This window comes from Miniopterus natalensis, chromosome 20 (assembly GCF_054644295.1).
Source record: "Miniopterus natalensis isolate mMinNat1 chromosome 20, mMinNat1.hap1, whole genome shotgun sequence".
In the NCBI taxonomy this organism is placed as follows: domain Eukaryota; kingdom Metazoa; phylum Chordata; class Mammalia; order Chiroptera; family Miniopteridae; genus Miniopterus; species Miniopterus natalensis.
The window spans coordinates 11,894,931-11,921,542 of record NC_142100.1 but is presented as its reverse complement, the minus strand read 5'-3'; the positions used below and the strand labels follow the sequence as shown (position 1 = coordinate 11,921,542).

Here is a 26,612-nt window from a genome sequence, read left to right as displayed (position 1 = left end):
ACACCTCTTTACGCCACAGGATAAGGGGGGCCGCCTTACGACCCTGCGGGATTCAATGCAGGCCTCGCCGCAGCTGCGAGTCCTTGAGGCTCAACGAGCGGGGAGGAGTCCGGGTGCGTGTGTGCGCGGGTGCGCACGTGGGTGCGCAGGTGCGCACGTGCGCGGCGGCGCTGACGGGCGGGATCGGGACCCACCTGGCCCGCTGGGCGGCTTGGGAAACCCGAGATGCCGTCGCGCGTCCGGTAGCGGGCCCAGCGCCTGCAGGGTCTTGGCGGGGAAGGCGGAGTTGGGGATGGGCAGCCAGGGAGACGGGGTCCCTTTTGGGGGGTGGCCACGCGCTGAGAAGGCGAGTTTCGGGCGTAAGTAGGGACGCTCGGTGCGCGGGACTTGCCACGGGACACGCGGCTCCGGAACGCTCGTGGAGCGGGGCCTTCAGGGGAGCGGGCGCGGCTGCTGGGGGCGGAGCTTCGGGAGGAGAGGGCGCGACGGAGGGCGGGGCGGGGCTTCCCGAGGAGTGGCCGGGGGTCCGGGCGCCGCGGAGGGGCCGGCGCGGCCGGGCGCAGCCGGGCGCGGGGCGGGGCCTGCGGGGCGGAGCGGCGGAGGCTACTTAAGCAAGTGCCGGGCGCCGGGACGGGGGGTCATGGCTCTGAGACGCGTCCTCTCCGTGGTGTGCCCCGGCGCTCCCCGCCTCGCCCCGCTGTCAACGGCGCCGAAGACCCGCGAGCAGCCCGCCGCGGGTCCGGGGCCGGTGCCGGGACGCGGGGCGGCCGAGGCCGTGCGGCCGCCGCTGCCTGCCGTGGACTTCGACAACCCGCAGGAGGCGTACCGCAGCCGGCGCAGCTGGGAGCTGGTGCGCAGCCTGCTGGTGCTGCGCCTCTGCGCGTCGCCGGCGCTGCTGGCGCGCCACGAGCAGGTGCGGGGCGGGCTGCGGGGCGGGCGGTTACGCAGGGCGCCCCGGCTTCGGCCGCCCGGCCCAGGGTTCGTTATGAAGTTGGAGAGTGTAAAGAAGGGGCTTCTTGAGCATCGCCTGTAGCTAGGGAAGTCGGGAGAGGAGGTGTTTCCTGCCTTCCTTTTAGTTCCTGAATTTTGCTACATGTGATTACTACCAACTGAAAAAGACAGTTTTTAAACTGTATACTGCTTGCAGTAATACAAAGTTGTGATCTGAAATTTAAAATTGAGTGTCCTGTGTTGCCCAAAGTGAAGTCTGGTGGTATTGAAGCGAAGTCCTCATCGCCTAGGACCCCAGAGTTCCCAGTATCCAAACCCGGCCGCTACGAACAGTGTTGGGAGGAAAATGGGAAGCTGCTCAAACACCAAACTTTTAAAATTTTAACATGGTAAATTTTAACATGGTAAAAAGTATGAGGGCTTTGGGAAGGGTAAGAAGCAGAACACTGCCTTAGCTGCTGTCACTCTGGGGCACAGAGATGCAGTTTTTTAAAGGGACCCTGGGAACAGTTTGCAAGGCTCCAGTTGTTGGTACGAAGCGTCTGGAAGGTTCTTCTAGCGGATTGCTCAGGTGATACTGCTGAAGGGCATGGTGCTGCTCCCTCAGCCCCTGGCGGTGGCTGGACCAAGGTGCACTGAGCCACACCTCAGGCTTAGGTGAAGGCCAGGCCACAGCAGGAGGGAGGTGAGGGCACAGGTGGGAGGTGGTGGCTCTGAAGGGACTGTGACGCCAGTGGAGGTGTTGGCCTGGATCTCTCCCCGAAGCTGCACCGTCAAATTTGGAGTCTGGGACTGGTGAGGGGAGGGAGGGATTCAGAGGAAGAAGGAGCTGAACTGGAGAAGGGGAGGCCTCTGGGAAGCCATCCCGCATTTGTGGCAGCGGGATGTCCTAAGGTAAAGCAGTGGCCGTGGCCAACTGAGGGAGGAGGGCAAGAAGGGACATTCGAGGTGAGGGAAGCTGGTAGGAGGTGATGACTACTCTTTGGGGAGCACCCACATCTGAGGGGAAGCCAGAAAGGAGCAGCGATCACTGGTGGTGCAGTATTCAGGAGGGAGGAGGCAGCTGGGGGGCAGGAATGACAGGGAGGCAAGGAGTGGCTGTCTCTGGGGTCTCTGTGGAGGGCAAGTACAGGACCCGGCTCCCAGTCTGGCCATTATGAGGACTGCCAGGTGGCACTGGCATGAGAGGTGCAGAGGCTGTGCCCTTGTGTGGATGGAAGTGAGGGAAAGGGAGGGCTTTGACCCGGCTAGGCCAGATATTGTCTAGGCACAGCATGGAATTTTCTTCCCTGGGTCAAAACTAGCAGTGAAGCCAGCATAGCTGGAGGCCCTAGGTTACCTTGGGAGGGTGGTGCCATCTCTGCTCTCTCTCTGGTGCCTGCTAGGAGCAAGTGCTGGAATGTAGGGACTGAGCTGTGGGTGCCTGGAAGAGACTGGAGGCCCCTCCCAGGCTCCCTCAAATCCCACCTGTGCCCTGGGGATGACCTCAAGAAGCCTACTATCGGTGGAAGGTACTCTGCATGGCCCCCCATTGGACCTGTTCTACCTTTGTCATTGCTTGTGGTCCCACTGATGGTGGTCTCGGTGCCTGGTGCTGGAGGAGATGGGGCAGAGGCCAGACAGACTGCACAGAGTTGTGGGCCTGCCCTTCCCTGTCCTCTGCCCTGCAGTAAAAATTCTTCCTGCTGAAAATTCCTCCTGCTGAGCAGTGCTGGTCCCTTCAATTCCTGCTGGGGTCATTAACTCCACTCCCAGGGAGAGTGTTAGCCTGCAGGAGCCTGATTTGAGCTGTTGTATTGACTCTGGACTCAGCGGGGACCACACTGAGGATCTTTTAGAAAATCCAGGTCTTTCATCGCCAAGGCTTCTGTGCTTGGGTATGAGCCAGTGCAGAAGAGGGTGATGGAAGGGGACACTACAAATTGTGACAATGGCCCTGCTAGAGGCAGGGAGAGAGAACCTGCTAAAACTGTGTTCTGCACGCATCTGTGTTTTACAGTGAAAACTAGAGTATGTGTTACTGGTGCAAGAGTCTAAATCCGAGAAGGATGCCCCCACCTGGAGAAAAGGTGGGGCTGCCCTCGTGTCAGGTAGTGCTGCCCAGATGGTTGCAAAGTGGCCACTTGTTCTGGAGTTGGCTTTAAAACTGTGAGCCCTGCCCTATGCCCTGGCATACCGGCCTCCCCTTTACCAGGGTGAGAGGTTGAGTGACTAGCTCCATGACCTGGGTGGCCATGCCCTCTGAGCCCCGCCTGCCCTTGGAGCAGAGTGCAGTTCAGGGTGTATGGAGGTCACCAGCCCAGGGTCCCCAATCCCAGCCTTCCTGTCATTGTCACTAAAGCATCAGTATTGTTCTTCCTCCTTCAATTAGTGGTGGCTGTGGCTGCTTTTGCACTACTCTGGCAGAGCTGAGTAGTTAGGACAGAGGCAGTTTGGCCGGAAGAGCCTAAATAAATTATTTGCCATGTAGCCCTGGATGGGAAGGTTTGCTGGCCTGGGAGGAGACGCTTCCACACATGGTGGGCTGGAGCTGGTGTATATACTGTCACGGGTTCTTTCCCAGAACCGAGTGACGGTTATTCCACCCTGCCTGCCACTGGATGAGCTTCGATATGTTTAAGACCTGCTTTCCCTCCGAGGCTGCTCTGGCTCTGGCTCAGTGTTAGGCTGGAGGAGAGAGAGGCCTGCCCTGTCCTTTCAGTTTCTGTTTCTAATCTTCTTTATAAAAATAACAAGATACAATAAAATTAGACAGGCTGCATGCAGCAAGACAGAGGTGAGGGTCTGGGAAACCTTGTCTTTGGGACCCTTGCAGTGCTCACAGGTGTAACCTTGAGGCATCTCCACTGAGAGCCATCCTGCATTTCAGGGCCTGTCTGCCTTTGGTCCAGTGTTGGCTGCTTGGGACTGGTTTGGGGATGAAGGTGTTTGACTTGCTTATGCTGTTGCTTAGTAGAGATTGTTCCTTGAAACCTTCATCCCAAGAGATTTTCCCCACAGTAAGGGGGATTCTGTTATCTGTGGGGTTTGAGAAACCTCAGGCTCTTCCTGTCTTGTAGCTGGGAGAGAGGCAGTGGACACAGGAATTCCCAGGCAGGTGGTGGGTGTGCCCTCCCAGCAGCCATCCCTCAAAGCCCTGGAGGCTTTCTGTTGTCCCCTTCCCTCCTGCTCTGGCTGTCTGCATTGCAGCAGCTCTGTGTCACCCCCTCACCTTGGCAAGCCCTCTCTCTGAATCCATTAGCAGACACCTCCCTCCCTGTTCTAAGTCACCCCCTGGAGTTACCTTTCCCGTCCCTTCTTCAGAGTCCCTTCCCAGCAAGATGTGAGCCTCTCTGTTTTGTGCAGCCTAGAATTGTACTGGAGATGAAACAGCTGCTCAGGACATTTGAATGAATGACAGCAAAAATTTGGGATGTGATTGGTGGTTTATGGGCAGCTGTCTTCCTCAGGAACTGGTCTGCTGTGGCCCTGGATGGCTGTGCTGAGTCCCCACTGGTCGCAGGGTGCTCTCTCATCTCACAGAACTCAGTAGATGATCACCTGGCTGCTTGTTAGCCTACACCTCACCCCAGCCGAGCTCAGATTCATTCTGAATTTTGCACATGTTTATTTGTTCAACAACTACTGAAGAGCTGGTCCCTTGCCAGGCACTACATTAGGAACTTGGGCTAAGCAACAAACAAACCATTGAAAAATCTGGGCACTGGCCTTCTAGGAAGTTGTACCAAATCCTCTCCCCCAGTGTAACTTCTGAGGTGTGGACATAAGGAATGTGCTGAATATGCCAGAGAGACCTGCCATTGGCTTCTTCATCCACCAAGCGGTGTTCAGGCACCTGCTGAGCCCTGCTGGGGTCATCTGAGCACGCAGGGCCTGGAGAATGAGTGGCCACAGGGGTGCCACTTGGGACCCGCCCTGCATGAGGAGTAGGTGATTGACAGTTGCTGCAGACAGACCAGCAAGCTGCTTTGGGTGGTCTCCACTCTAAAACTGAGGCCCTGAGACTATGTCCAGGCTTTGTGGTTGGAGTGAAGGGGTCAGGGAAACAGTGTGTCCTGCTGGGGACAGGGGAGGCTGCTGGCCCAGGACAGCGTCTTCCCTTTGCCTTTCAGCTGCTCCACTTCGCCAGGAGACTTCTAGGACAACGGCTCTTCGACAAGCTGATGAAGATGACCTTTTATGGGCAGTTTGTGGCTGGCGAGGACCAGGAGTCCATTCGGCCCCTGATCCGGCATAACAAGTTGTTCGGCGTGGGCTCCATCCTGGACTACGGCGTGGAGGAGGACCTGAGCGTGGAGGGCGCCGAGCGCCAGGAGCTAGAGTAAGGCCCGGGCCGCGGGGGGCGGGCGGAGGCCGGGCTGGGAGGGGGGGCTTGGAGAGCTGGTCAGCCCCATTTCCAGGAAGCCCTCCTGGGTTCAGTCTGGGGTTCTTGCATTCTCGCCTCGAGAGGATTACAGACCTGGGCTTTCCTGGGGACCTGGTGTGTCCAAGGCTGGAGGAGCAGCGAGAACAGGGGCCCGCACACTGTGCCCCACTGCTGATCCCACCCACGGCCTGGTTTTGTACGGTCTGCAAGCTGAGAATGGTTTTTGAATTTCCAAATGGTTGAAACAAATCAAAGCAGGAATAATATTTTGTGACATGTGAAAATTACATGAAATTCAAATTTCCTTCGCCCTGCGGGGCAGAGTTGAGTAGCTGTGGCAGACATGCCAAATGGCTCGCAAGACTGAGAATAGGACTCTCCAGCCAGTTACAGAAGATGTGCCTGCCCCAGCGCAGAGACTTCCTGCTCTGCCAAAGCGTCTCTTCTGGGAGCATCCCTGACCTGCTGAGTGGGTCCCACCGCCCCACCCTTCCTGGCCCCTGAGATGGTTTTCTGATACGCAGGTGGGCTCTGTCTGGTGGGTTTGCAGCCTGCCCAGGCATCGTTGGAGAAGGGAGTGTGCACCAGGGAATGGCTGGCAAGCTGGCCTGGGTTCCCCCTGAGGCCACCAACTTGCTGCAGGGCCTGTTCTCTGGCAGTGAGTGTGGAGACAGACAGGTACTTCCCTGACCCACCCTGCTGAGTCAGAATTAGGTCACCCCCTGCTGCCTGGGGAAGTACAGACCAGACCTGCCCTTTCTTTGCAAAATGCCCTGTTTCTGTGCTGGTGCCTGCTCCTCTCCAGGCCGGGCCCTCACTTGCATCTGGATTCCCAAGTGCAAGCAACTGTGCCCAACTGACCTGAGGCTGGGGCCAGGCCTGCTGCATAATGTGCCTGTCTCGGGCTGCAGTGTTTGCTCTGGCGAGGGGGCGGGGGAGGGGGGGGCAGTCACATGAGGCTCCTGCCCTGAGAACAGAATGTCCAAGCCTGGCAGTGGCCAATTGGCCTGGGAAGCTCAGCCCCTGCCTAGTGATTCGCTGTCTTGAAGGCGGGGTTCTCCAGCTGAGCACCCCCTCTGTTCCCAGTGGGGGCTGTGGCTGCCTATTGACTAACTAATGGGCTCTGTGTCCGCTGTGTCAGGGTGAGGGCTGGGCAGTTTCACAATGGGATTTTCTCTCCCGCATGAAAAGACTCCTTTCCCAGGGTGGCCTGCCTGGCTTCCTCCCTACCCTGCTATGGGGCTTTGGAGCCTGTGCCCTTGCACTGCCCTGCTGTTAGCACCGCGTTCTCCTGGGCTCTGGGATGTGAGCGGTGGTCCCTTCCTGTCCTAACAGGGTGACTGCCATCGATGCCAGTGGTTTGCATCAGGGACTCATGCCTAGCTCTGTTGCTAGAGGCCCTGTGGTTTTGGAGGGCTTGGCTGAGTGTGAACCAGGCTTGCAGGCGTTGCTATGCACCATCAAGTTGCCTGCCTGGCTTACTGGGTGTTCCTGGCTAGGAGTGGCTCTAAACATGCCCAGGGACCCTGTTCTTGGTAGTGATGTGGAGGCCACTGCCCCAAATAAAGGCTGTGGGCGAGGATTGTCAGGCCTGCCTTGGGCATAACTGTAAAAGGCCCAGTAGGCCTCCTGAAGGTGTGGTGAGTGGGCTTAGGAAGGCTTCTTAGGGCAGAAGCCAGGAGGTGGGAGACAGTAGCCATCTAGGGAGGGCGTGGGATGGTGTTTCCCAGAGCACTTGTTAGAAGGCAGAATCCAGGGCCCCAACTCTAGGAGAGGACCCCACAGGGTCTCCCCAGCAGGCCAGAAGCCATGGCGATGGGGAAAGGGGCTAGGGTATATTCCTGGTGATCAACTGTGATAAGAACACCCAGGGACGGTGTGGACGGTGGGTGCGTCTGCCCTGTTTGTGCAGACCCAGGGTTGGCTGGAGGCTTTCTGGGCGTTGGTCCCCAGGGTGGTGGTGGCTCCCTGGGATAAGTGTGCACAGAGTGTCTCAGGCGCTGCCTGGCACCAGGGCCCGGGGACGCGTGGGAGGCGGCGTGCAAGCAGGAACACCCCGTAGACTGAGCCAAGCTTTTCTCCCTCCTCTTGCTGCCTTGCTGGTGCTTCACCAGCAGAGATCCGGAGCAAGGGTGGCTGACATGGTCTCCCCTCACTTTCTGCTTTTCTCTAAAAGGCATCCAGCCAACAAATCACGCATTGCAGCTGCTGAGAGCTGAGCTTGGAGGTGGCCGAGAGGGTGGTTGGGTCCTCCTGTCACCTTTGCAGACCCCTGGGGCACTAGTGTTCTTTCTCTTCTGCCCCTGCCCCAGGCATACTTTGTTCCCTCTTCCTTGTCCTGGGCTATGTGCATGTGTGCATATATACGTGTGTGTACACCCTGGGTGCTCTCCTCCTTTCCCTGGTGGTGATGTGACCTCCATTGCACATGGGGACTACTGTCTTTGTCTCCTGGTGACCCATCTATCTGACCCTGTGGCTGTGCAATCCACCGGGTCCTCTGCTCAGACCATTTCTGAACTGCTTTTCCTCTGGTCTGTACACTGGAGAAGTTCATGGATGGAAATAGCCATGGCCTCTAGCAGATTTCCTGCTTCTGAGCATACTGGGAGCGAGAAATGGGGAGTCCTCTGAGCCTGGCTATGTGAGTCAAGCGGGAACATCATGGCCACAGGCCCCTGGGGACCTTTTAGATAGATAATGGTTCCCATCTGATGGAAGGACATCTGCCTAGGAGGCAGGTAACTGTGTGGTTAATGCTCACCTTCTCTGAGCCGTGGACTGTGGTTACAGAGCAGGCCCGAGTTCCACCAGCTGCCGTCCTTGCTTACGTGGCCCCTGCCTAAGTGCACACGATGGGTGCCCATGTTGCACCTCCCCTTTAATGGATGGTTTTTGCCTGGTTGTACCTGATCCACAGCTTGCAGGGTCTGGGGCTTGTCTCATAGGTGCCCTTGCCCAAGGGCCTCAGGTTAGGGGTGGGGGTGGGAGCTCCTTGTTCCCACAGGGATGTCCTTTGTGGGGCCAACATTGTCACACACCTCACGCTCTTCTCTTCTGTTACATCAAGCACTTGCTTCTGGTTGGCATGAGGTGGCCTTGTAGGCTGTACCACTGTGTGGGGAGCCCCTGGCCTCTCTGGGTCCTGACCTGGGTATTCTGTCCCAAGGTCCCAGATTCAGGCCTGGAGGGAGGTCTCCCTGGAGGGTGGCTGGGTGGCCCAGGACTCACTCTGAGGTCAATGAGGTAAAAGTCGCCACAGCCTCTTGACACACGTGAGGCCACCGCAGGTGCAGGTACCTGCCAGCAGCTTCTCTGGCTTTACCTTGGCCTAGAGTGCCTCTGGGGGGAAGTCACTGCCCTTTCCCTCTGGGGTGTGAGCAGAACTTCACCCCCACCCCCCAGTCCCGCAGGTCTGAGGATTTGGGAGGTCATGGGATGGCTGCAGGGCTGCAGCTGAGCCCTGTCTGTGGTAGCTGACTTAAGAGGCTTTATATACAAATTCAGATGATAGATAAAGCTCCTGGAGTGCCGGCCCTGGGCCTGGTGGACAGCGATGATGAGTGCTGCCTTCATCTGAAGACGTAGCAGTGACTGGCTCCAAAGTTCCTTCTTTTCCTCAGAAGGAATGGCTGCACAGCTAGGGGTTCCTTCAGGGACTCACTCTGTGCCCTGGGCTGTTCAGAGAACCCTCACCTGTCAGGTGGTTTTGCCTGCTGTCCACAGTGTGAAGGGGCCCCACCCATGTGGAACCGAGGCTTCTCCGGGGGTGCAGGCCTTGTAGGCTGGGTTGGTGCGGAGGCTGCTGCCCCTCCCAGCTCAGGGGGGGTAATGTGAGGCCTGGATGGGTGGGGCAGGTGAGGCACCCTTACCTGCCGGGCTAGCCCAGCCCTCCTCACACAGCTTTCCTTGGTCAGGTTCAGGGCTCAGCCTCTCATTTTCTCTCATCCTGATGGGTAGTACTTGTCAGTTGTGCCTAAGGTGGCATGACCCTGACCCTTGACCTCTTCCTTCCCTAAGGTCCTGTACCTCGGAAGCGGAGAGGAAGGGCGGAGGTAAGAGGCAGCTGTTCATCAACAAATGCTCTCACCTCCCCCCCCCATTCCCCCACCCACCCCACCATGGCCTGGGGCCTGGACTGGGGGCACAGACAGCCCAGGGACAAAGGGCAGTGCTGAGTTCTGACCCATGTCCATGGCACCCAGGTCATGGCTCTGAGTATGCTGACACATCTTCCCAGCCCTCCGTGGGTCTGGGTTCTGCCTTCTTGGCCCAGGTCTGCCATGTGACTAGGGCTCCTCCAGGGAGGAGCAGTGGGTACAGGGTCAGGTGACTGGGAATTCGCGCACAGCTGTCAGCACAGTGCAGGGGGCTGCAGGGCATGTGTGCTGGGAGCATGGTTGGAGGGGTGAGTGCTCACCGTTTGCAGGCACCAGTAAGAGGGAGAAGCAGTACCAGGCCCACCAGGCCTTTGGAGACCGCAGGGACGGCGTCATCAGTGCCCGCACCTACTTCTATGCCAACGAATCCAAGTGTGACAGCCACATGGAGACGTTCCTACGCTGCATTGAGGCTTCAGGTGGGGCCTCGCTCTTTGCTGCCTGTCCACCTGCCAGGCCCAGCAGGTCTACCTGTGGCACGCGGGAATATTGGGGAATGGGAGGCCAGGACCGGAGCACTCGCCCAGCTTCCTCTCTGTCTGGGTGGCCCTGCCAGTCATGAGGATAAGCTAGGGTGACGTGGAAGAGCCACAGGCTAAGCTTAAGTCACGCTGGGGTCATGCCTGCATCCAATACCTCCATGAAGAACCCAGTTGTCCCCAGGAAGGTGCCTCCCTCCCCTTTCCTGGGTACCAGGTGCCCACTGTGGGCCTTTGGGAAGGCTTTCAGTTGGCTAGCGGCCCCCAGTTATGGCAGGGGCAAGGCTCTGGTCACACATGCACCCCGACCAGGGCTGGGGAATGAGCCTGCAGCTGAGGTATGTGTGCTTGGCTGGAATGGAACCCGGGACCCTTTAGTCCTTGGGCCGACACTCTAACCACTGAGCCAAACCAGCTAGGGCCATGTCCTCTAGTTTTTAGAAACCTGCCAGGTCACCTTGCCACCCCACTGTGCATCCTCAGCAGCCCGCCTGTGATGGGCATGTGCATACTGCACCCTCCGAACACTAGGAAATGGGAGTGAGTGATAGTGGTCAAAAGCAGTCTTCTAAGAGTGGCGCTGGGGAGACCCTGGCCATCCGGGGCCCAGTGCCACGGGCATCTATATGCCTCCTGGGAGCAAATAGGCTCCCGCAGAAGCAAAGACGCCTCTGGAAGCTAGAAGCCAGATACAAATGTAGTGGTTGAGCACCTTGCATGCCGCAGCCTGCTTTCCGCTCTGCGTTTCTGTTCCCTGAGCCCCCCATGGGCAGCCTGGGTGCTGTTGGCATGGGAGAGGAAGCGGGTAGGGAGAGGGGGTGATCATCACGGTTATGTAGGAATGGGCAGGACTCTCTACTGCCTTCCTGACCCACGTGGCAAATGCAAATGAGTCACTGTTCCCGCCTCTGTGGTGGGGCGTTGAGAGTAGCCGTATGCACTGAGGTTATGGGTGAGCCTAGGTCCTGGTCCTCTCTCTCCCCTCTCTGGAGCCCTAAGAACTCTTCCTGTGGCTTCCCATAGGTGGAGCCAGCGAAGATGGCTTCTCAGCCATTAAGCTCACTGCACTGGGGAGACCCCAGTTTCTAGTAAGTGCTGGAACCTTCCACATGCAGAGAGTTGGCAGGAACTGGAGTGGGGGTGTGAGCATTAAGTGAAAGCTCATGTGCGGGTACCTTGGGGCCAGGAACCAAGTGCACAGGTGGGCGGGAAGGGGCCTGGGGGCTCGGGGGAGCCGTCCGGGGGGCAGGGAGCTGGAGCTGGGCCTGCACCTGCGAGGGCAGCTCGGGCCTGCATTTGCAGTTGCAGTTCTCAGACGTGCTGACCAAGTGGAGGCGGTTCTTTCACCAAATGGCTGCAGAGCAGGGGAAGGCCGGGCTGGCTGCCATGGACACAAAGCTGGAGGTGGCGGCACTGCAGGTGAGCAACCCTTCCCTAGTGGGTGACACTGTGGGGCTGGGGAGGCTCCCTGCCCAGGAGGAACTGGCCAGGCGGTATCTGAGGTGGGTCCCCAGAGCTGCTCCAGGGCCTGCAGCCCACCCTGAAGCTGCTAGGGTTTGGCTGGGAAGGAATCTGACCAGAGGCTGAGGACATGCTGGACAGGAGGGTGGCGGGACCGGCCTTGCAGGTAACAGAGCTCTGCGGAGCTACAGGGACAGGAAAGGGGCATTAGGAACCCGTGGGGTTTGGCCCATCTATGGAGCAAAAACACAGCCCAAACTGTATCCTGTTCTTGTAATCAAGTCAAAATAGATCACAAACCAATAGGTGGGAGACACTAAATGTTAGTGAATGGGTCGGGGGGATGCGAGGGGTCAGACACCTTCTCACTTCTCAAGGAAAGCGTGGCAAAGATGGGCATTGCGTCCAGGAAGGAGATTGAGAGCTGGTTCACAGCGGAGACCCTGGGCTTATCCGGGTAAGAGCAGCACCTGGCTGAGAAGATGGGAGTGTCTGCCCCCTTCAGCCATGGTTCCAGCTGAGTCCCAGTGGCCTCTCCCAATCTTGGTCACCCTCCTGAAGTTTGTGGGCCTTGGAACAATGGTGCAAAGAAACTGCTGCCCTGAGACGCACAGATAGGAGTTGACAGGGAACTAGGAGTCCATGGATGAAGGCCGGCAGCTTGGGCACAGGGCTAGGTGACTCTGTGGCTAATCGGGAGAGCCAGCCCTCCCTGGGCCCCCGATGGGAGGCAGGTGAAGGGCCAGGCAGCTGAGCCCCAGAGAGCCCCAGGCTTCATCCTTAGGGTGCTGGGACTGAGGTCACCAGGACCCTGGGCTGGCAACAGGGTGCTTTCTCCTTGAACACTGTGCCTGCTGCTGCCTGGTCTCCCATGGTTGGCTCTTCCCGAAGCCTGACAGCCAGTGGTGTTCTGGGTGTGAGCCCTGTGTTTCCAGAGCTGCCACTGCCCCGATGCAGAGCATGGTCATGTTATAGTTTGGTTTTTTAAAATCCTCACCCGAGGATATTTTTTCATTGATTTTAGAGAGAGAGGAGGGGAGAGGGAGGGAGGGAGGGAGAGAGAAACATCGATTGGTTGCCTCCCATATGCATCCTGACTGGGGGGTCAAACCCACAACCTGGGTATGTGCGCTGACTGGGAATTGAACCCATGACCCTTTGGTGCTCCAACCAACTGAGCCACCCTGGCCAGGGCTGGTTTTCATTTTTTAAACAGAGTGACATTTACATTTTATCTGTCTTTTGAAAGGGAACACTGAGGCGGGTTCTGTGGGGATTGGGTTTGGGGGTGCTCTTTTCGAGAATGGGCTGGTTTGGGGTCTAGGCCCTCCCAACAGATCCTAGCACCCATAGGTAAAACTACCTGGCCAGATGGAGAAGCTGCTGCCGCCACTCTACTGACTCGCCTTCTCCCTCAGCACCCTGGACCTGCTGGACTGGGACAGCCTTATCGCCAACACGACTGCGCTCTCCAAGCACCTCGTGGTCCCTAACATGCAGGTGACGCCGCCCCACTAGCCAATGAGCCCTGTCCCAGAGGACGCCGGGCCAGGAAGGGAAATGTTCCCTATTGCCTACCCTGGGCCAAGACTACTGTCCTCCCTGTCCCCACGAGACCCCATGGTTTAGGGGGAAGACCCACTAGTGCCCCACAGGATGGGATAGAGACGAGGAGAGGAGTGTCTGGGGTACCCTCCCCATGTCATCTGCCCTTGCATGTTGGGTCACCCCAAGCCTCACTGGACTGAAAGGGCAACACACATTATTGCCCTTCACCCTTCTAGGTGGTTTTCTCTCAGGGTCTCCCTTGCAGCTGTACTCAGAGAGTGGCAGGGGCTGGGGTCCTTGTGGAGGGGTCCCCACTCACACAGCCAGCTGCCAGCCAGGGCTTCCTCACCATGCGGTTGCTGGGTTCCCAGTGCGTGTCCCCAGGAGCTGGTGAAGCTCTGCCACCTTTTCTAGCCTAGCCTCAGAAATCCCATAGTGTCGCCTCCACCTGATCCCATTGGTTAACAGTAAGTCACTAGGCTGGCCCATGTTCAGGGGCAGGGATGAGACCACCTGCCCACGGGAGGGTGTCAGGAATTTGTGGCCACGTTTGAAACCATCTCTTAAGCTGGGATGTGAAGCTGCAGAAGTACCTGGAGGGAAAAGCCAGCAAACGTGCCTTTCACAAACCTCCAGCCCTGGCCCCTGAAGGCCCAGCCCCCAAACTGAGGCACTGCCGACCCTTCCCCTCGGGGCACCCTGGACAGGGACAGTGGGCAAGTGGGGCGAACAGAGGGCGCCAGTGCCACACAGGCCTGCAGTGTGTGCCCACTGCCAACCTGCCCAGCTCCCTGAAGGCTATCCGGGGCTGGTGCCTCTGTCCAGTCTGTGCTGCACGGCTGTTGTCCTGGAGCCGCAGTTATTTCTCTGCACTCCCTCCCTGCTTGGAGCTGAGCCTCTCCCCGTGATTGGATGGGTCAAGGGTAGCCTCCTTGGCGTGTGTGGGAGCAGAAGGGGGGACCCTCTGAGGGTACTGAGGAGGTTGTGGGAGCAGATACCTTGGGTGCAGGCCTGACCTGCTCTGTGAGTAGGGGCATGCTGGCTGGCTGTGAGGTTACGCTTCCAAGTAGCCTTGTCCCTGTGTCACCAGCCGGCCTCAGGGCAGGGTGCTGATCTTCATGCACAAATGGGGGGGGGGGGGGTGCTGGTCCTGGGTACCAGGTAACAGGCCTTGGTAGGCTCTGTGCAGGGGAAGCCCTGGCTTCGAGAGAGGTGTGGTCTGGGGCCCTGCCGGGGCCTGACGTGCGCCCCCCTCAGACAGGGCAGCTGGAGCCCCTGCTGTCTGGGTTCTCCGAGGAGGAGCAGCAGCAGATGAGGAGGATGCTACAGAGAATGGATGTGCTGGCCAAGGTAGAGGCTGGGATGTGCCCAGGGGCTGGGAGGGGCTCCCATCTCACCTGAGCCCCAGACAAACCCTGTCTCCCACCTCTGACCTCTAAGAAAGCCACCGAGGTGGGGGTGCGGCTGATGGTGGACGCGGAGCAGACGTACTTCCAGCCGGCCATCAGCCGCCTGACCCTGGAAATGCAGCGCAAGTTCAACGTGGAGAAGCCGCTCATCTTCAACACGTACCAGTGCTACCTGAAGGTACCTCGGGGCCCCTGTAGCCGCCCACCCCCCTCGGGTGATGGCGCACCCCCCTGAGCCCTGAGGTCAAGGGGGGAAGCCCCAGATCCAGAGTGCTGAAGGGGAGGAGGAAGATGAAGGAGCTTGCTTTCGGTCCACTTAATGTCCTTTAATCCCCAAATTTCAAAGCCTTCATGAATGACCGTTTTCCCTATGGGGCTGATGAAAGCTCTGGGCCCTTCCCCAGAAAGACTTGGCTAGAATTTTCCATGTTCTTCCCTAATGCTTCAGGGTGGAATCCCTGAGCACAAACCTAGAACGGGCTGCTTGGGACCAGTGAGGTGTTTAGAAGCTGTAGGGTGGGGGGTATCCAGGCAGGTGCCCACCCCCAAGTCAACCTGAAGAGACTGGCATGTACTATGGCTGCTAGCATCTGGCCTGTCCCCTCAAAAGACTCCCCAGGCCAAACAGAAGAGGCTGCAGGTGGCCCCAGTTAACCATTCCTTGGGGACAGAAGTCAAAAGGCCTCCCTTGCCCACACCTGTCTCCCAGATCCCCTGAGCACCCGCAGGGCATAGGGCACCTCCCTCAGTGAGCTGCTGCTACCCTGGTGCCCCTCGCTGACTGCATTGGATGCTCCTGGGCCCAGAAAGGCTCAAGGGGTGTTGGCTGGAGGGGGCTGACCTAGGAACGGACTTTTGGCCCTGACCTGCAGGATGCCTATGACAACATCACCCTGGACGTGGAGCTGGCTCGCCGGGAGGGCTGGTGTTTTGGAGCCAAGCTGGTGCGGGGCGCATACATGGCCCAGGAACGGGCCCGCGCTTTGGAGATTGGCTACGAGGACCCCATCAACCCCACGTATGAGGCCACCAACACCATGTACCACAGGTGCGCCAGTCCTTCTTGGGTCCCAGAGCCTCACGGCTACCTGGGGAGGAGAGGGAGCAGATGGAGAGGGAAACGTATCTCCTTGGAGTTGAAACTGACCCGATGGACCTCTGTCCGAAGGGGGAGCAGCCTGGAGGTCAGAAACTTCTGGTAGGAGCAAGACTTTTGCTCTGAGGCCAGAACTGGTTATTTTCTCTGCTTTTGATTTACTTTTTCAAGAACATTAGGTGGCTTTTTTAATATAGAAAAGTCTACTAAACAAAAGTAAACTAGCCTGGGTCCCCCGCAGCTCCTGCTGGTTGCCCAGGCCATCCCTACACTGCACTCACCTTGTTTGCAGGGACCATCGTTCTCTTCTGCTGCCTGCGTTTACCTTGGTGATATTTTTTGCAGTATGGACAGGTTGGCCTCGTGCTTTTTCTCTCAGAGGTTGTGCAGATATGTTGCAAATTCAAAGAGATTGTCTCCCCTCACTAGAGTTTCAGCCCTGGCAGCACCAGGCTTCCTTCCAGGAGCTGCTGTGCGCATCTGTTGGTGCGGACCTTGTGGTTGGCCTTCTGCCCTTGCTTTTCTGGTAAAGCTGTATTTGGATCCCCCCAGGTCAGTGTGCAGACTGTGCCTGTGCTTATATGTGTCCCTGCGAGCTTCAAGGTAGTTTGGTGGCCTGTTGTTACAAGGGTGATCCAGGGCATACCGTCCCTGTCTTTTGCACCCATGGGTGAGGCCAAGCTGTTGCTGGAAATGGAGTTGCTGGGCCAGAGGACATGCACCTGCCGAGCTGTTTTCACTGCCTGATGGCAGCAGTGGTCAGCGCTCCCCCCAGCACAGGGAGCCCCCGGCAGGCCTTTTAACTTCCTCGAAGACCCTTTTCCAAAGTGAAGCTGCACCTGTCCCCGGCACACAGGGCAGTGTGCCTCAGCTAGTTCCCTGAGTATCTAACCCCAGTGCTGTGTACTTTTTCTTTCTTACTCACAAGGTGCTGAGGAAGGACAAATGCTCCTGGCATTGGTCCTGTCACCACGGGCACCTTTGGGAGGAGTGGCTTACTGGATGGCCCTGGGGCCTGCCTCTGGCCTTGCCATTGTGGGGGCCTCTCCAGGCCCAGGCTCACCTGCCATTCTCCCCAGGTGCCTCAATTATGTCCTGGAGGAGCTGAAGAACAACGCCAAAGCTAAAGTGATGGTGGCCTCCCACAATGAGGACACGGTGCGCTTCACACTGTGCAGGTGAGTACACCCCTTCCACAGCTGTCCAGACACTCCCAGGTCAGGGGAGGGCTGAGGGGAGCATCCTGGAAGCGTGTACGGTAACCAGCCAGGCATGAAGGGCGTTGGGGGGGAGAGCATCTGTGGGACAAGTGGGAGGGGTGGCTTTAGTGCTCTGCAGGCCCCTGCTCCCCAGGTCCCACTAGACATTGGCACTACTGTAGACAAAAGGCTATTTGCAGTGAATTTGAGGCTATCTGCAGTTATTTTGGTTTTTAAAATTAATACCTGACTTACTAAAGTTTCAAATTCAAAAAATTCACTAGGTGACACAAATAGCTTATTAAAATGCACAGATACAGTGAAATGTCGGAACACCTCAGGAGGCCTCTGATGCGTAGCCTCTGAACTGCATTTGGAGTTTAATACAGTCTGTGTTCTTAAATGCCTGCCCTGTGGAGCACATATTTGTCTGGCAGAATCCTTACAAGTCAGATACAGAAATAAGGTGAAGCAAACTCTTAAATATCCCAGTATTGTCTCCATGTTCTTTCATCTCGTGCCTTAACCCAGGGGGCCACCTTTTGTGCTCAGCAAAGATTAGCTCTGGCTTCGACTTTTAAAATGAACATAGCTGAGTTGCAAATTTTAAATGTGGCTTTCCCTTAGGCTTAGAAATATTCTCTGATGGAACCTTGATCAAGACTTGATCCCCCTGGCGTTGGCTCCCCTAGATGCTGTCTGGCAGAGGCCCCCACACCCCTGGCCCAGCACTTGGGACCCTGCACAGTGGTGTGCCCTGCAGGGACCAGCTGTGTGGAAGGTGCCACCTTCTTAGATTTCAGCTGTGAACTCAGCAGCTTTGTTGGTGACAATTATGACTGGGCTCACAGGCTAGTCCAGACACTGATTAGACAGGGAACCATGACAATTCTAAAGATATCACCTGCCCTCTGAAGGGCTTCCTTTTGAATCTTCCCACTGAGAACACATCTGTCCTCACCATTTTGGCCACAGCAGCCTCCTGCCCTGGATGCTGCTTCCCCATCCTGAGTACCAGCTGAGGGCCCTCTTTCATCCTGGCCTCCAGGACCCATGTCAGGCTCCACAAATACACCATCATGGAAAAGGCTAGCCCCTGCTGGACACAGTTCTGGGCGCCTACTTGGGGCCAGGGAGCCTTGAACAGCTCGGGCTCACCTTCCCTGGGAAGCAGTGTAGGTCTCTGATCAGACACCAGGACCTCGGGTAGCCTGTCAGCTTTGACCAAGTAACAAACCAACCCAAAAATCAGTGGCCAAACAACTGTATGTTTGGTGGGCCAGCAGTGTGGACTGAGCTCAGCTGGGCTTGGTTGGCCCTAAATGGCCTCATTTGTGGCTGGGGCAGCAAATGGGACTGCATCTCATGGCCAGTGTCCAGCAGGCCAGCCCAGGCTTTGTCACATGGTGGTCTTGGGCTTCCAGAAGCCCTGAGGAGGACAAGCATCTGCCCACATCACATTTGCTATTGTCCTATTGGCCAGAGGAAGTCACGAGGCCCAGCCCAGACATCACAGGGTGAAAGCCTCCGTCAGTGCCCTAGGAGAAGCTGCAGTCACATGGCAGAGAGTGTGGACACTGCAGGAGAGGGTCAGCAGCCATCTTCACAGGATGCCCTTGAGCATCCCAACTCAGGTGGCAACATGGTGGCAGCCCTGCTCTCACAGGGTCATGTTCTAGTGGGACAGAGACGCATGAACTTGAGACCAGGGTGACATGATGGGGATCGGGCTGCTGTAGAGTGAGTGGCCCCAACACTGAAGCCCAGCCCCAGAGGACAAGCCTCATGCAGAGGTCCAGGGAGCTTCATGCTCTTAATGCTCTGAGACCCTGGGGTGGGATGCGGGGCCCTGAGACAGGAAAGTGAGGGGGTCCCCAGGGGCAGGGACAGGGAAGCACAGACCTGGCCTGTAGCCTGGATAGGTGTAAGGACCCAGGCTGAACAGGCCCCTGGGGGAGGTGGAAGATGGGGAAGGCCCCCCAGTGTTGCTGCAGATAGGCAAGCCTGGACATACAGATGTAGGAAGCTGGAGATAAACATAAAATCATCAAAAATCAAGTAGATATTTCAAACCCTCGGAATGCTTGTAATATCCCATGAAGGAAGGTGTGAGGGGGGAGAGGGTGCTGGACAGAACTGGGAGCCCCCACCACCATCTGAGTAGTGCTAATAGAAGTGCGAGCCACATCTATTAATTCTAAATGTTCTGGGTGCCACATTAAAAGAAAAAGATGAAGTTATTTTCACTAATATGCTTCAATTAACTCAACATAGTCAAAAATGTTAGTATTTAAACATGTGTTTGGTGTTTCTGAAATTCAGTGAGATATTCTGCATCCTTTCTTCATACCGTCTTCACAATCCCGTGCGCTTCACACTTGTAGCACCAGCTGCCTTCCAAAGACCCAATGGCCGCTGATGGCTGGTGCCTGCCACCTGCCCTGTGGGACAGAGCAGCCAGCGAGGGAATGACAAGTGGCCTGGCTGGGGTGTGAGGACTGGGCATGTGGCACTAAAGCAGAATGGCTGGAGAAAAGGGTAGTGAGAAGGCTGCAAGCTTCCCCAAGCCACACCATGGGGCAGGCTGCCGGGTGGGTCTGCCTTGCTGGGTCAGAGTACCAGGAGAGAGGTACCACTTCCCTGAAGGGGCCATCAGGGAGTGAACACAGCAGGAGGGGAGGCTGGCTAGAGAAAGAGGGAACTTGGTAGCCACGGGCTGCAGGGTAGAGGCCTAGTCTGGGCAGGACAGAGCTTATAGCCACACTCCACCCGGCAAAGGATGGAGGTTAGAGCATGTAGATGAGGACTGGGGGTGGCAGAGGGGCTCAGCTAGCACATGGGGTCAGAGGGCTCACCTGCTGCCTTCCCTGGTCACAGGATGGAGGAGTTGGGCCTGCACCCCACCAATCGCCAGGTGTACTTTGGACAGCTGCTGGGCATGTGTGACCAGATCAGCTTTCCACTGGGTGAGCTGGGCTTCCCTGGGGGTGGGGTGGGTAGGGGTGTCAGGGCCGGGACTCACTGCCTCTGCCTGTGCGTGCAGGCCAGGCAGGCTTCCCTGTGTACAAGTATGTACCCTATGGCCCTGTGATGGAGGTGCTGCCCTACCTGTCCCGCCGCGCCCTGGAGAACAGCAGTGTCATGAAGGGCGCCCGGCGGGAGCGGCAACTGCTATGGCAAGAGCTCAAGCGGAGGCTCTACACAGGCAACCTCTTCCACCACCCAGCCTAGCGCCCATGGGCGGCCGCCGCCACCACCACCGCCACCACCTGCCACCACACTTGGCCTCCCAGGGCCCTCAGGCTGGGACAGGGATCTGTGGGGTCTGGGTGGCCCCTAGTCCGATGCTGCTATGGCCCAGCCTCACACGGCTTCACCTTCTTACACCCAAGACTGAGACCTGCTCTGAGTGGGGCCTCTGTGACCTCTGGTTCCTACCCAGGATGTGGGAACTCAGGTGTAGGCTGAATCTGATACCTGCCAGAGCCACTGAGATTATCAGGAGCTACCCTTTGAGCGGGCACCGCCCTCACCTTTGTCCACCCCCATGACCTTGGACCCAAAGGCCCACTTTCCACCAAGGTATAGCCCACATACCTAAAGCCCCACAGGTGGTCAGTGGCCAGGCTGAGGAAGGGGGGCTGATCAATAAACCACTCTTTCTGCAGCTAAGAGCCCCCAAAGCCCTTTCCTATGGGCACTCAGGTGGGTCAGCATCAGAGGGAATGGCTCCAGTGGCCTGAAAAACCTCACCTCAGTCTCTGCCTCTGCCAAATCATGTGCCCCCAGGGGCCCAGCCCACAGCACCCTTCAGGCTGTACCGCAGACCCCACCAAGCAGGGTGCTGGACAACTCCACAACCCAAGACAACAGCAGGGCCGTCAGGCTCAGACCAACGCACCCAGGATAATCCCAGGGGTTAGTGCATGGTGCTTCCCCATCCTGGGTCTCATCGTCCCTCAAACCCTTCCTGCCACCCTGTGCCCATGACCCACACAGGCTTTTGCTGCTCTGATAGGATCAGGCCCATAGAGCAGACAGATAGGTGATCCTAAGTGGCCCAGGGGAAAGGTGGTGGGACTGGGCTTGCGGCTGCACAAGGAAAGCCCCAGGGAGGGGCCTCTGGAGGCCATGGAGCTACAAGGTGAGGATTCCAGCTGGGCCCTGGTCATGAAAGACACCACAGAGCTGTCACACAAGCCACTTGCAGGCCACACTGAGGCAGCTTTATTTCTCTGGCTCACACAGGGTTTGGGCCATGAAGCCTCTCCTACTTGGGGGCTGCACCTACCAAGAGAGGGGCTGAGACCAAAATAAGCACAAAGCCTAGGGCTTGGCAGAGGTCGAGATGTGCTTGGTGGAGTGAGGTGCCAGGACCCCTATCCCTACCCTGTGCCCAGCTCTGAGGCAGAGAGCCAGCAGGCTGGGCCCACTCTCCCTTCCACTCTAGCTTTAGACATAAAAACCCATACCAAGGTGGGGCAGACACAGCCTCTCCTGGGTCCATCCTGCCTCTCCTCAGAGGGGTGACCCTTCCTGCAGGCACCTGGGAAGGTGGTAGCCAGATGTCAGGAAGACGAATTCCTTAGTGTTTTGCTACCTGTGGTAACAGTGGGACAGGGCTGTCTTCCCAGCCAGGATGGGCAGTGGGTAACTGGCAGGGACCCCACCTGGTCACAGGGCTGCCTTCCCCGCCTGGAAGCCCCTTTGTTGTAACTTCCGGATGAGTTCCAACAGGTTCATCTGTAGTGTCAGCTCCTGGGATGCAGAGGGGCCACTGTGAGGCCAGAATGACACCTGGTCCCCTTTTGCCCCAGCAAAGGGGCCAGAAGCAGATATCCGGGCCTAGAGTGTGCCAGGCAGTGAGCCTGTGGGGCTGCCTCCAATAAAGCCTGGCCATAGTCTGCTGGAAGCTGATTACAGCAGCCTGGAGTTGCCCTGGCTTGGTGCACACAGAGATGTATGCAGGGGAGCTGCGGAAGGTGAGCGGTGCCCTGCAGCCTGTCAGTTGGTCCTCGTATGGGCAGAGGAAGTGGGACCAGCCTCTGTGCTGAGCATTGCACAGAAACCCTTCCTGGAGCCTAACTCCCCCCATTTCGCCTTCCCCACCCCCACCCACCCTGCCCGGGAAACCAGCCCTAAAACCCTAGATGGAATCTGGCCTTTGGGAATTAGCATTCCCTGGGCTAGGGCAGGCCCAGGGCACTGACCTGTGGGTTGGTGGTCACGTAGAAGCCAGCAACCCCTGCCTTCTCCAGTGTGCTCTGTTGGTCCGCCACCTTCCGGTCCAGCTCCAGGATGATCTTCTGGTCCATTGCCCGCTGCTCCTCACGGATCCGGTGCTCCATTGCCTGCCACAGTGAGGGCAGCTCAGGAGTTCAGCCTCAGCCCATCAATGCCTCAAACACAGGGTCCTGGCCTGCCACTCCCCACCCTTCCAAAAACAGGCTCCAAGACCACTGATGGCAGCCTTACTGCACCCAGATCATTCCCTTGGTGGCCACATCAAACCCTCCAGAGGGGCTTGGCTGCCCTCCCCTAAATCCTCTCCTCTCTAGGACCTCCCGTCAGGTGTCCTCCCTTTGCTGTGCCAGGCCTTGCCCAGTGCTGACAGCTCAGGGCCACCATGAACTGGTGAGATGCTGGTGCCACCTCTGCTTACTATCAAGCTGGCCACCATCTCTGGGCATTTGTGTACATACTTCCCCACTGGGGCTGCCTGAGACTCCAGCTCAGCACCTCCTCCATGCATGCCCGGCCTTAAGGCTGCCCCGGGACCCTACACCCACCTGTATGTACCCCACTACCTGCGGCGTCTTGGTTACATTCAGGTTTCCTGGTTGTCCCTGAGTAATCTGGGAGCAGGATGGGTCCCTACTGACTATCCCTGCCACCCCACCACTGCCCTTGCACCTCCAAGGCCATGGGCACAATGGCCCCTACTCAGCACCTGCCTTGCACAGGCCCACCCACCAGGAGCTGCAGTCTCAGGGAGCAGGTGGTGGGGATCACACACTCTCCACCTGGTCCTGGCACAATCCAGTACCCCACGGTGAAAAGCCACATGCCTTTTCCCCAGACCTTCAGCAGCCCACCCCAGGCTGAGGCTCCCAAGTCACCCCGAGCCCCTCTACCATGCCTGCCTGCACCCATACCTCCTGCTCACGCTGCTGGGCTGCCTGGAGCACAGGCAAGTTGTGGGGTCGGCAGGCCTGCTGGGCTTCCTGGTGCTTCTGCCGCAGTGCCTGCCTAAGCACTGGGAGGGAACAAGAAAAGAGAGTCCATCAGGAGGCGGCAGGGGCGAGATGGAAGGGGCAGGGAATATCTCCCACCTCAGCACCAAGCTGAGGCCCAGGGCAGCCAGGTGTAGATGTGAGGCCCCAACTGGTGATCCAGCCACTCCATAAAGAGCTGAGTGGAGCTCTGGGAAACACCCAGTCCCCTAGCCCACTTAGTCCTGCCCTCATCCAGGGCAGGGCCTTTCTCCAGCAGTGAGGTGCCAGGGGACTCAGGAATGTGCAGGGCACTAGAGGGTGAGGCAGGGCAGGCTGGCGTGGGGGTGGGGCCAGGGCCAGGGCTGTAGCTGGACTCAAGAAAGTGGGCGGGAAACAGGTCTGGAGGCTTCTGGGCTCAAATGGGACATCCGCTGAGATGTCCAGGAGACCAGCCAGGCAAAGGCCTGCAAAGGAGGATGAGGAGAGGGGTCGCTGCCTGAGTAAGGTGTGGCCTCTGCCCGAATGTTCCGAAGGACACACAGCAAAGGGTCTAGAGAGTTATCAGAACTGTCCCAAAGGGAACCAAGCCTCGGGCTCGCTTCAGCAGCACATAGACTAAAGTTGGAACGATACAGAGATTAGCATGGCCCTTGCTCAAGTATGACTCACAAATTCATGAAGCGTTCCATGTTTTTAGTAAATAAATAAATATGATGAAGTACATTTTATTTAAAAAACAAAAAGGAACCAGAGCTCCATGGAGAAATGGCGAGTTCCTCTTTAAAAAATTATTCCAAGTGCCCTATTTGCTCCCCAAACTACTAACCTCGGTGGAGATAAAGATTACCAAAACAAGAGCACGTGCTCCTTATTGACAGCAAGAGTGAGCCGCCACCACCGCCTGCACCTGGCAGGGACTCAAAGGCAGGAGTGGAAAAGCTGTATGGTGGCCAACGGGGAAGGTCCGTCCTAATGGGAGGTTGGTTAGTGTGGGGAAGCTGGAGGTGGTCTGACTAGAAGAGGGGCTAAGGCAGGGAAAGAACAAGAAAAGATGAGTCTGAACACTTTCCTCTAACAGAAAGCAAGGAGGTACTCAGAGAGTGATGGGGACACATCAGAGAGACACAGGAGCCAGGTTCAAGTTCTCCCACTGGCCAAATGTGGCACAATTTGGGCATTAAAAAGAAAAATGATCTATCTTGGATTTGTGAGTGTATGCAATAGAAAGATTTACAAAGACAACCACCCAAACGGGGAAAAAGGAATACTGACCCTACACAAACTCTTCTGGAAAACTGGAGAACACCTGCTCAACTCACCCTGTGAAGCCAGTATCACCCTGGTACACAATCCGAACAAAGACACAAGAAAAAACTACAGAGTGATGTCCGTCAGGACCACAGAGTCAAAAATTCTTGAGATTTTAGCAAATCAAATCCAACATAGACAAAAGGATAAAACGTCATGACCGAGTAGGAATACAGTTTATCCCAGGAATTAAAAAAAAAAAAATCAATGTAACTCACCATAGTAACCAAAAAGCTACTGATCATCTCAATAGAAGCATAAAAAGGATTTGACAAAATCATCATCTATTTCTGATAGAAACACACTAATTCTGGGGCAGACGTATATCGCTTGTCCCCATAGGGAAGAGACCTGTATCACTAGAGGAAATTTCGCCACAAACATTTAACCTGCATATCATCAGGCTCTACCTGCTCTCCACTCTACAGGAAACACGGAGGGTGGAGAAATACATTAAATGACAGCCCGAAGAAGCAATATGACAGATCCAGAGTGGGGACATTCTATGGGTAGAATGCCCTGGAGTCTTCAAAAGGCCAATGCCACAATAAATGGGGACTGTTCCAGAAGCTGAGAGACCAAAGTAACCAACTGCAGTGCATGAATCGACACTGAATCCTTATAAAGCGACAGACAATTTGAGATATTAGGTAATGTGACCATGGACTGAAGGTCAGAAGACGCTCCCGAATGATTATTTCTCAGGAGGCTAGTAGCCACTATGGTTACATAGGGCAGTGTTATTGTCCTAGAGCACTGGTTCTCAATCCTGAGCTAAAGTTGACCCCCAAGGATGTCTGAAGACATTTTTGGTTGTCATCTGGGAGAGGGAGACCCCATCATCTAGTGGATAGAAGCCAGGGATGCTTCTAAACATCCTGCTAAGCACAGGACATTGTCTCACCATGAATACTTGTCCAGCCACAAATATCAACACTGCTGTGGTTGAAAACCATGGTCTAGAGGAATGCTGAAGAGGCCTGGTGAAGCCCTCAGGTGTTGCAGATATTCAGGGATATAAAGAACTCCAGCCTAAAGTTAATTATTGAATCTGCCTGCAGGGCATACGGGTATTCATTATACTATTCTCTCAACGTTTTTATAAATAAGAAGGGGAACAAAATAACAAAAGTAGGAAATCCGATGGGGCAGGGAGAGCTGCCCAGCATACATTGCAGGAAGGGGTTGGGGGGCCCCTCACCCCGCCCGGAGTGAGGACGCCTGGAAGGGGCTGAGGCTCATGAATCTTTGACCGAGTGCATAGCTCAAATGGGTACGTTTTGGGGTACCAAAGGGAGCCACAGGTCACAGTGCATGGGAATTAAATGCACAGTTGGTGTGGGGTTCTGCACCACAGGAGAGGGAAATGACCATAAAGGGCGCTGCAGAGCTGTGAACACTTCGGGGCACCATTGGGGGCGGTCAACCGCTATGCGGACCGCCACCACCAGGTCTTGGGCCATCCTGCCTGAAGGGGGGCGGGAGCACGGGGGAGCCTGAGCAGGAAGTTTCCGGGTGTTATGCTAAAAGAGGACTGGTGCAACTGACAAAATAAAACTGGCGTGACCCATCTGTTACCTAAAAAGCGCTAGCAAGGGCTCGGCCCGCAGAGACCGAGAGCTCCCAGGGCGGGCTGACCTCCCGGAGGAGGAGCGTGCGCGCCCCACCGCCCCCGCTCACCTCGGTGCTCGTTCTGCAGCCGCAGGCGTTGGTTGTACAGGCTTTTCTCGGTGAGGTGCTGGATCTCCAGCAGCCCCTGCACGATCTCGAACACAGTGCCGTCGAGGAGCGCCTGGGCCAGGTCGCTGAGCGTGGTGTAGGACAGGCGCTGTTGGAAAGAGCTGCGGGCAGAGGGGCGTGGTGAGCGCGGGCAAGACCCGCAGCTGCCACAGCCGCCCGCCCCGCGGCCGCGCACCTGGGCAGCTCCTTGACCAGGCTCTGCAGCGCCGACAGCAGTTGGTAGTGACGCTCCTGCTGCCGAGTCCCATCCGCCGCCTCCTCGAAGGCGCCCGCATAGCGATCCATGGCCCCAGCACCCACCAGCCGCCGACGCGAGCGACGCTCCCAACGCTACGTCACTCCGAGCGCGGCGAGTCCCGCCCCCTTTTACGACAGTTCTGAGTAGCGCGCGGCCAGCCAGAGGAGGCTCGCTCCGCCCCTCCGCGCAAGCGCCTAGGAGGGTCCCGCGTGTCCCCGCCCCTTACCGTGCCTCCAGCCCAAGTAACCGCAGGGGCTTAACTCCGCAACCCCCAAATCCAGAGATTTGGAAGGAGCCCGCCGGCCAGCATCGCCAGCGTGGAGAAGAAAACCCAGTTCAATGCCTCATTCCAACCTGGAGAATAAATTACTGGGAATCCCCAATTACGCTTTTAATAAACCATAAAAATCTATATCCCCCCCCCCCCCCAAAAAAAAAACAC

The 26,612-nt window shown here is 57.1% G+C and overlaps 2 protein-coding genes and 1 non-coding gene across 3 annotated transcripts; 2 read left to right on the top strand and 1 right to left on the bottom strand.

Moving 5' to 3' along the window:
- Positions 1 to 640: 640 nt before the first annotated feature.
- PRODH (proline dehydrogenase 1) lies at positions 641 to 19,900 on the top strand. Its single transcript, XM_087828709.1, has 14 exons — positions 641 to 913; positions 5,064 to 5,272; positions 9,338 to 9,372; positions 9,747 to 9,896; positions 10,980 to 11,044; positions 11,259 to 11,375; positions 11,795 to 11,874; positions 12,836 to 12,917; positions 14,223 to 14,315; positions 14,406 to 14,552; positions 15,247 to 15,422; positions 16,550 to 16,648; positions 19,547 to 19,635; positions 19,713 to 19,900. The coding sequence occupies exons 1-14, from the start codon at positions 641 to 643 to the stop codon at positions 19,898 to 19,900; spliced, it is 1,803 nt and encodes a 600-aa protein (XP_087684835.1).
- Positions 19,901 to 20,217: 317 nt separating this feature from the next.
- On the bottom strand, positions 20,218 to 26,242 carry DGCR6L (DiGeorge syndrome critical region gene 6 like). The gene is made up of 5 exons (XM_016204272.2): positions 26,108 to 26,242; positions 25,873 to 26,033; positions 22,825 to 22,925; positions 21,880 to 22,020; positions 20,218 to 21,427 (listed from the first exon to the last, which is right to left on the bottom strand). The coding sequence occupies exons 1-5, from the start codon at positions 26,215 to 26,217 to the stop codon at positions 21,344 to 21,346; spliced, it is 597 nt and encodes a 198-aa protein (XP_016059758.1). The 5' UTR covers positions 26,218 to 26,242; the 3' UTR covers positions 20,218 to 21,343.
- LOC148090787 (U6 spliceosomal RNA) lies at positions 23,476 to 23,579 on the top strand. Its single transcript, XR_015716270.1, has one exon. It is a non-coding gene; the product is annotated as a U6 spliceosomal RNA (small nuclear RNA).
- Positions 26,243 to 26,612: the final 370 nt, after the last annotated feature.

Bases quoted from the DNA above. Each gene is read 5' to 3' on its own strand.
- PRODH (XM_087828709.1), top strand. From the start codon at position 641: ATGGCTCTGAGACGCGTCCTCTCCGTGGTGTGCCCCGGCGCTCCCCGC. The intron at 12,918-14,222 runs GTGACGCCGCCC...CGCCCCCCTCAG, and splicing joins TCGTGGTCCCTAACATGCAG to ACAGGGCAGCTGGAGCCCCT. The intron at 16,649-19,546 runs GTGAGTACACCC...CCCTGGTCACAG, and splicing joins GTGCGCTTCACACTGTGCAG to GATGGAGGAGTTGGGCCTGC.
- DGCR6L (XM_016204272.2), bottom strand. From the start codon at position 26,217: ATGGATCGCTATGCGGGCGCCTTCGAGGAGGCGGCGGATGGGACTCGG. The intron at 26,034-26,107 runs GTGCGCGGCCGC...CTCTGCCCGCAG, and splicing joins CTGGTCAAGGAGCTGCCCAG to CTCTTTCCAACAGCGCCTGT. The intron at 22,021-22,824 runs GTATGGGTGCAG...TCACTGTGGCAG, and splicing joins CCCAGCAGCGTGAGCAGGAG to GCAATGGAGCACCGGATCCG.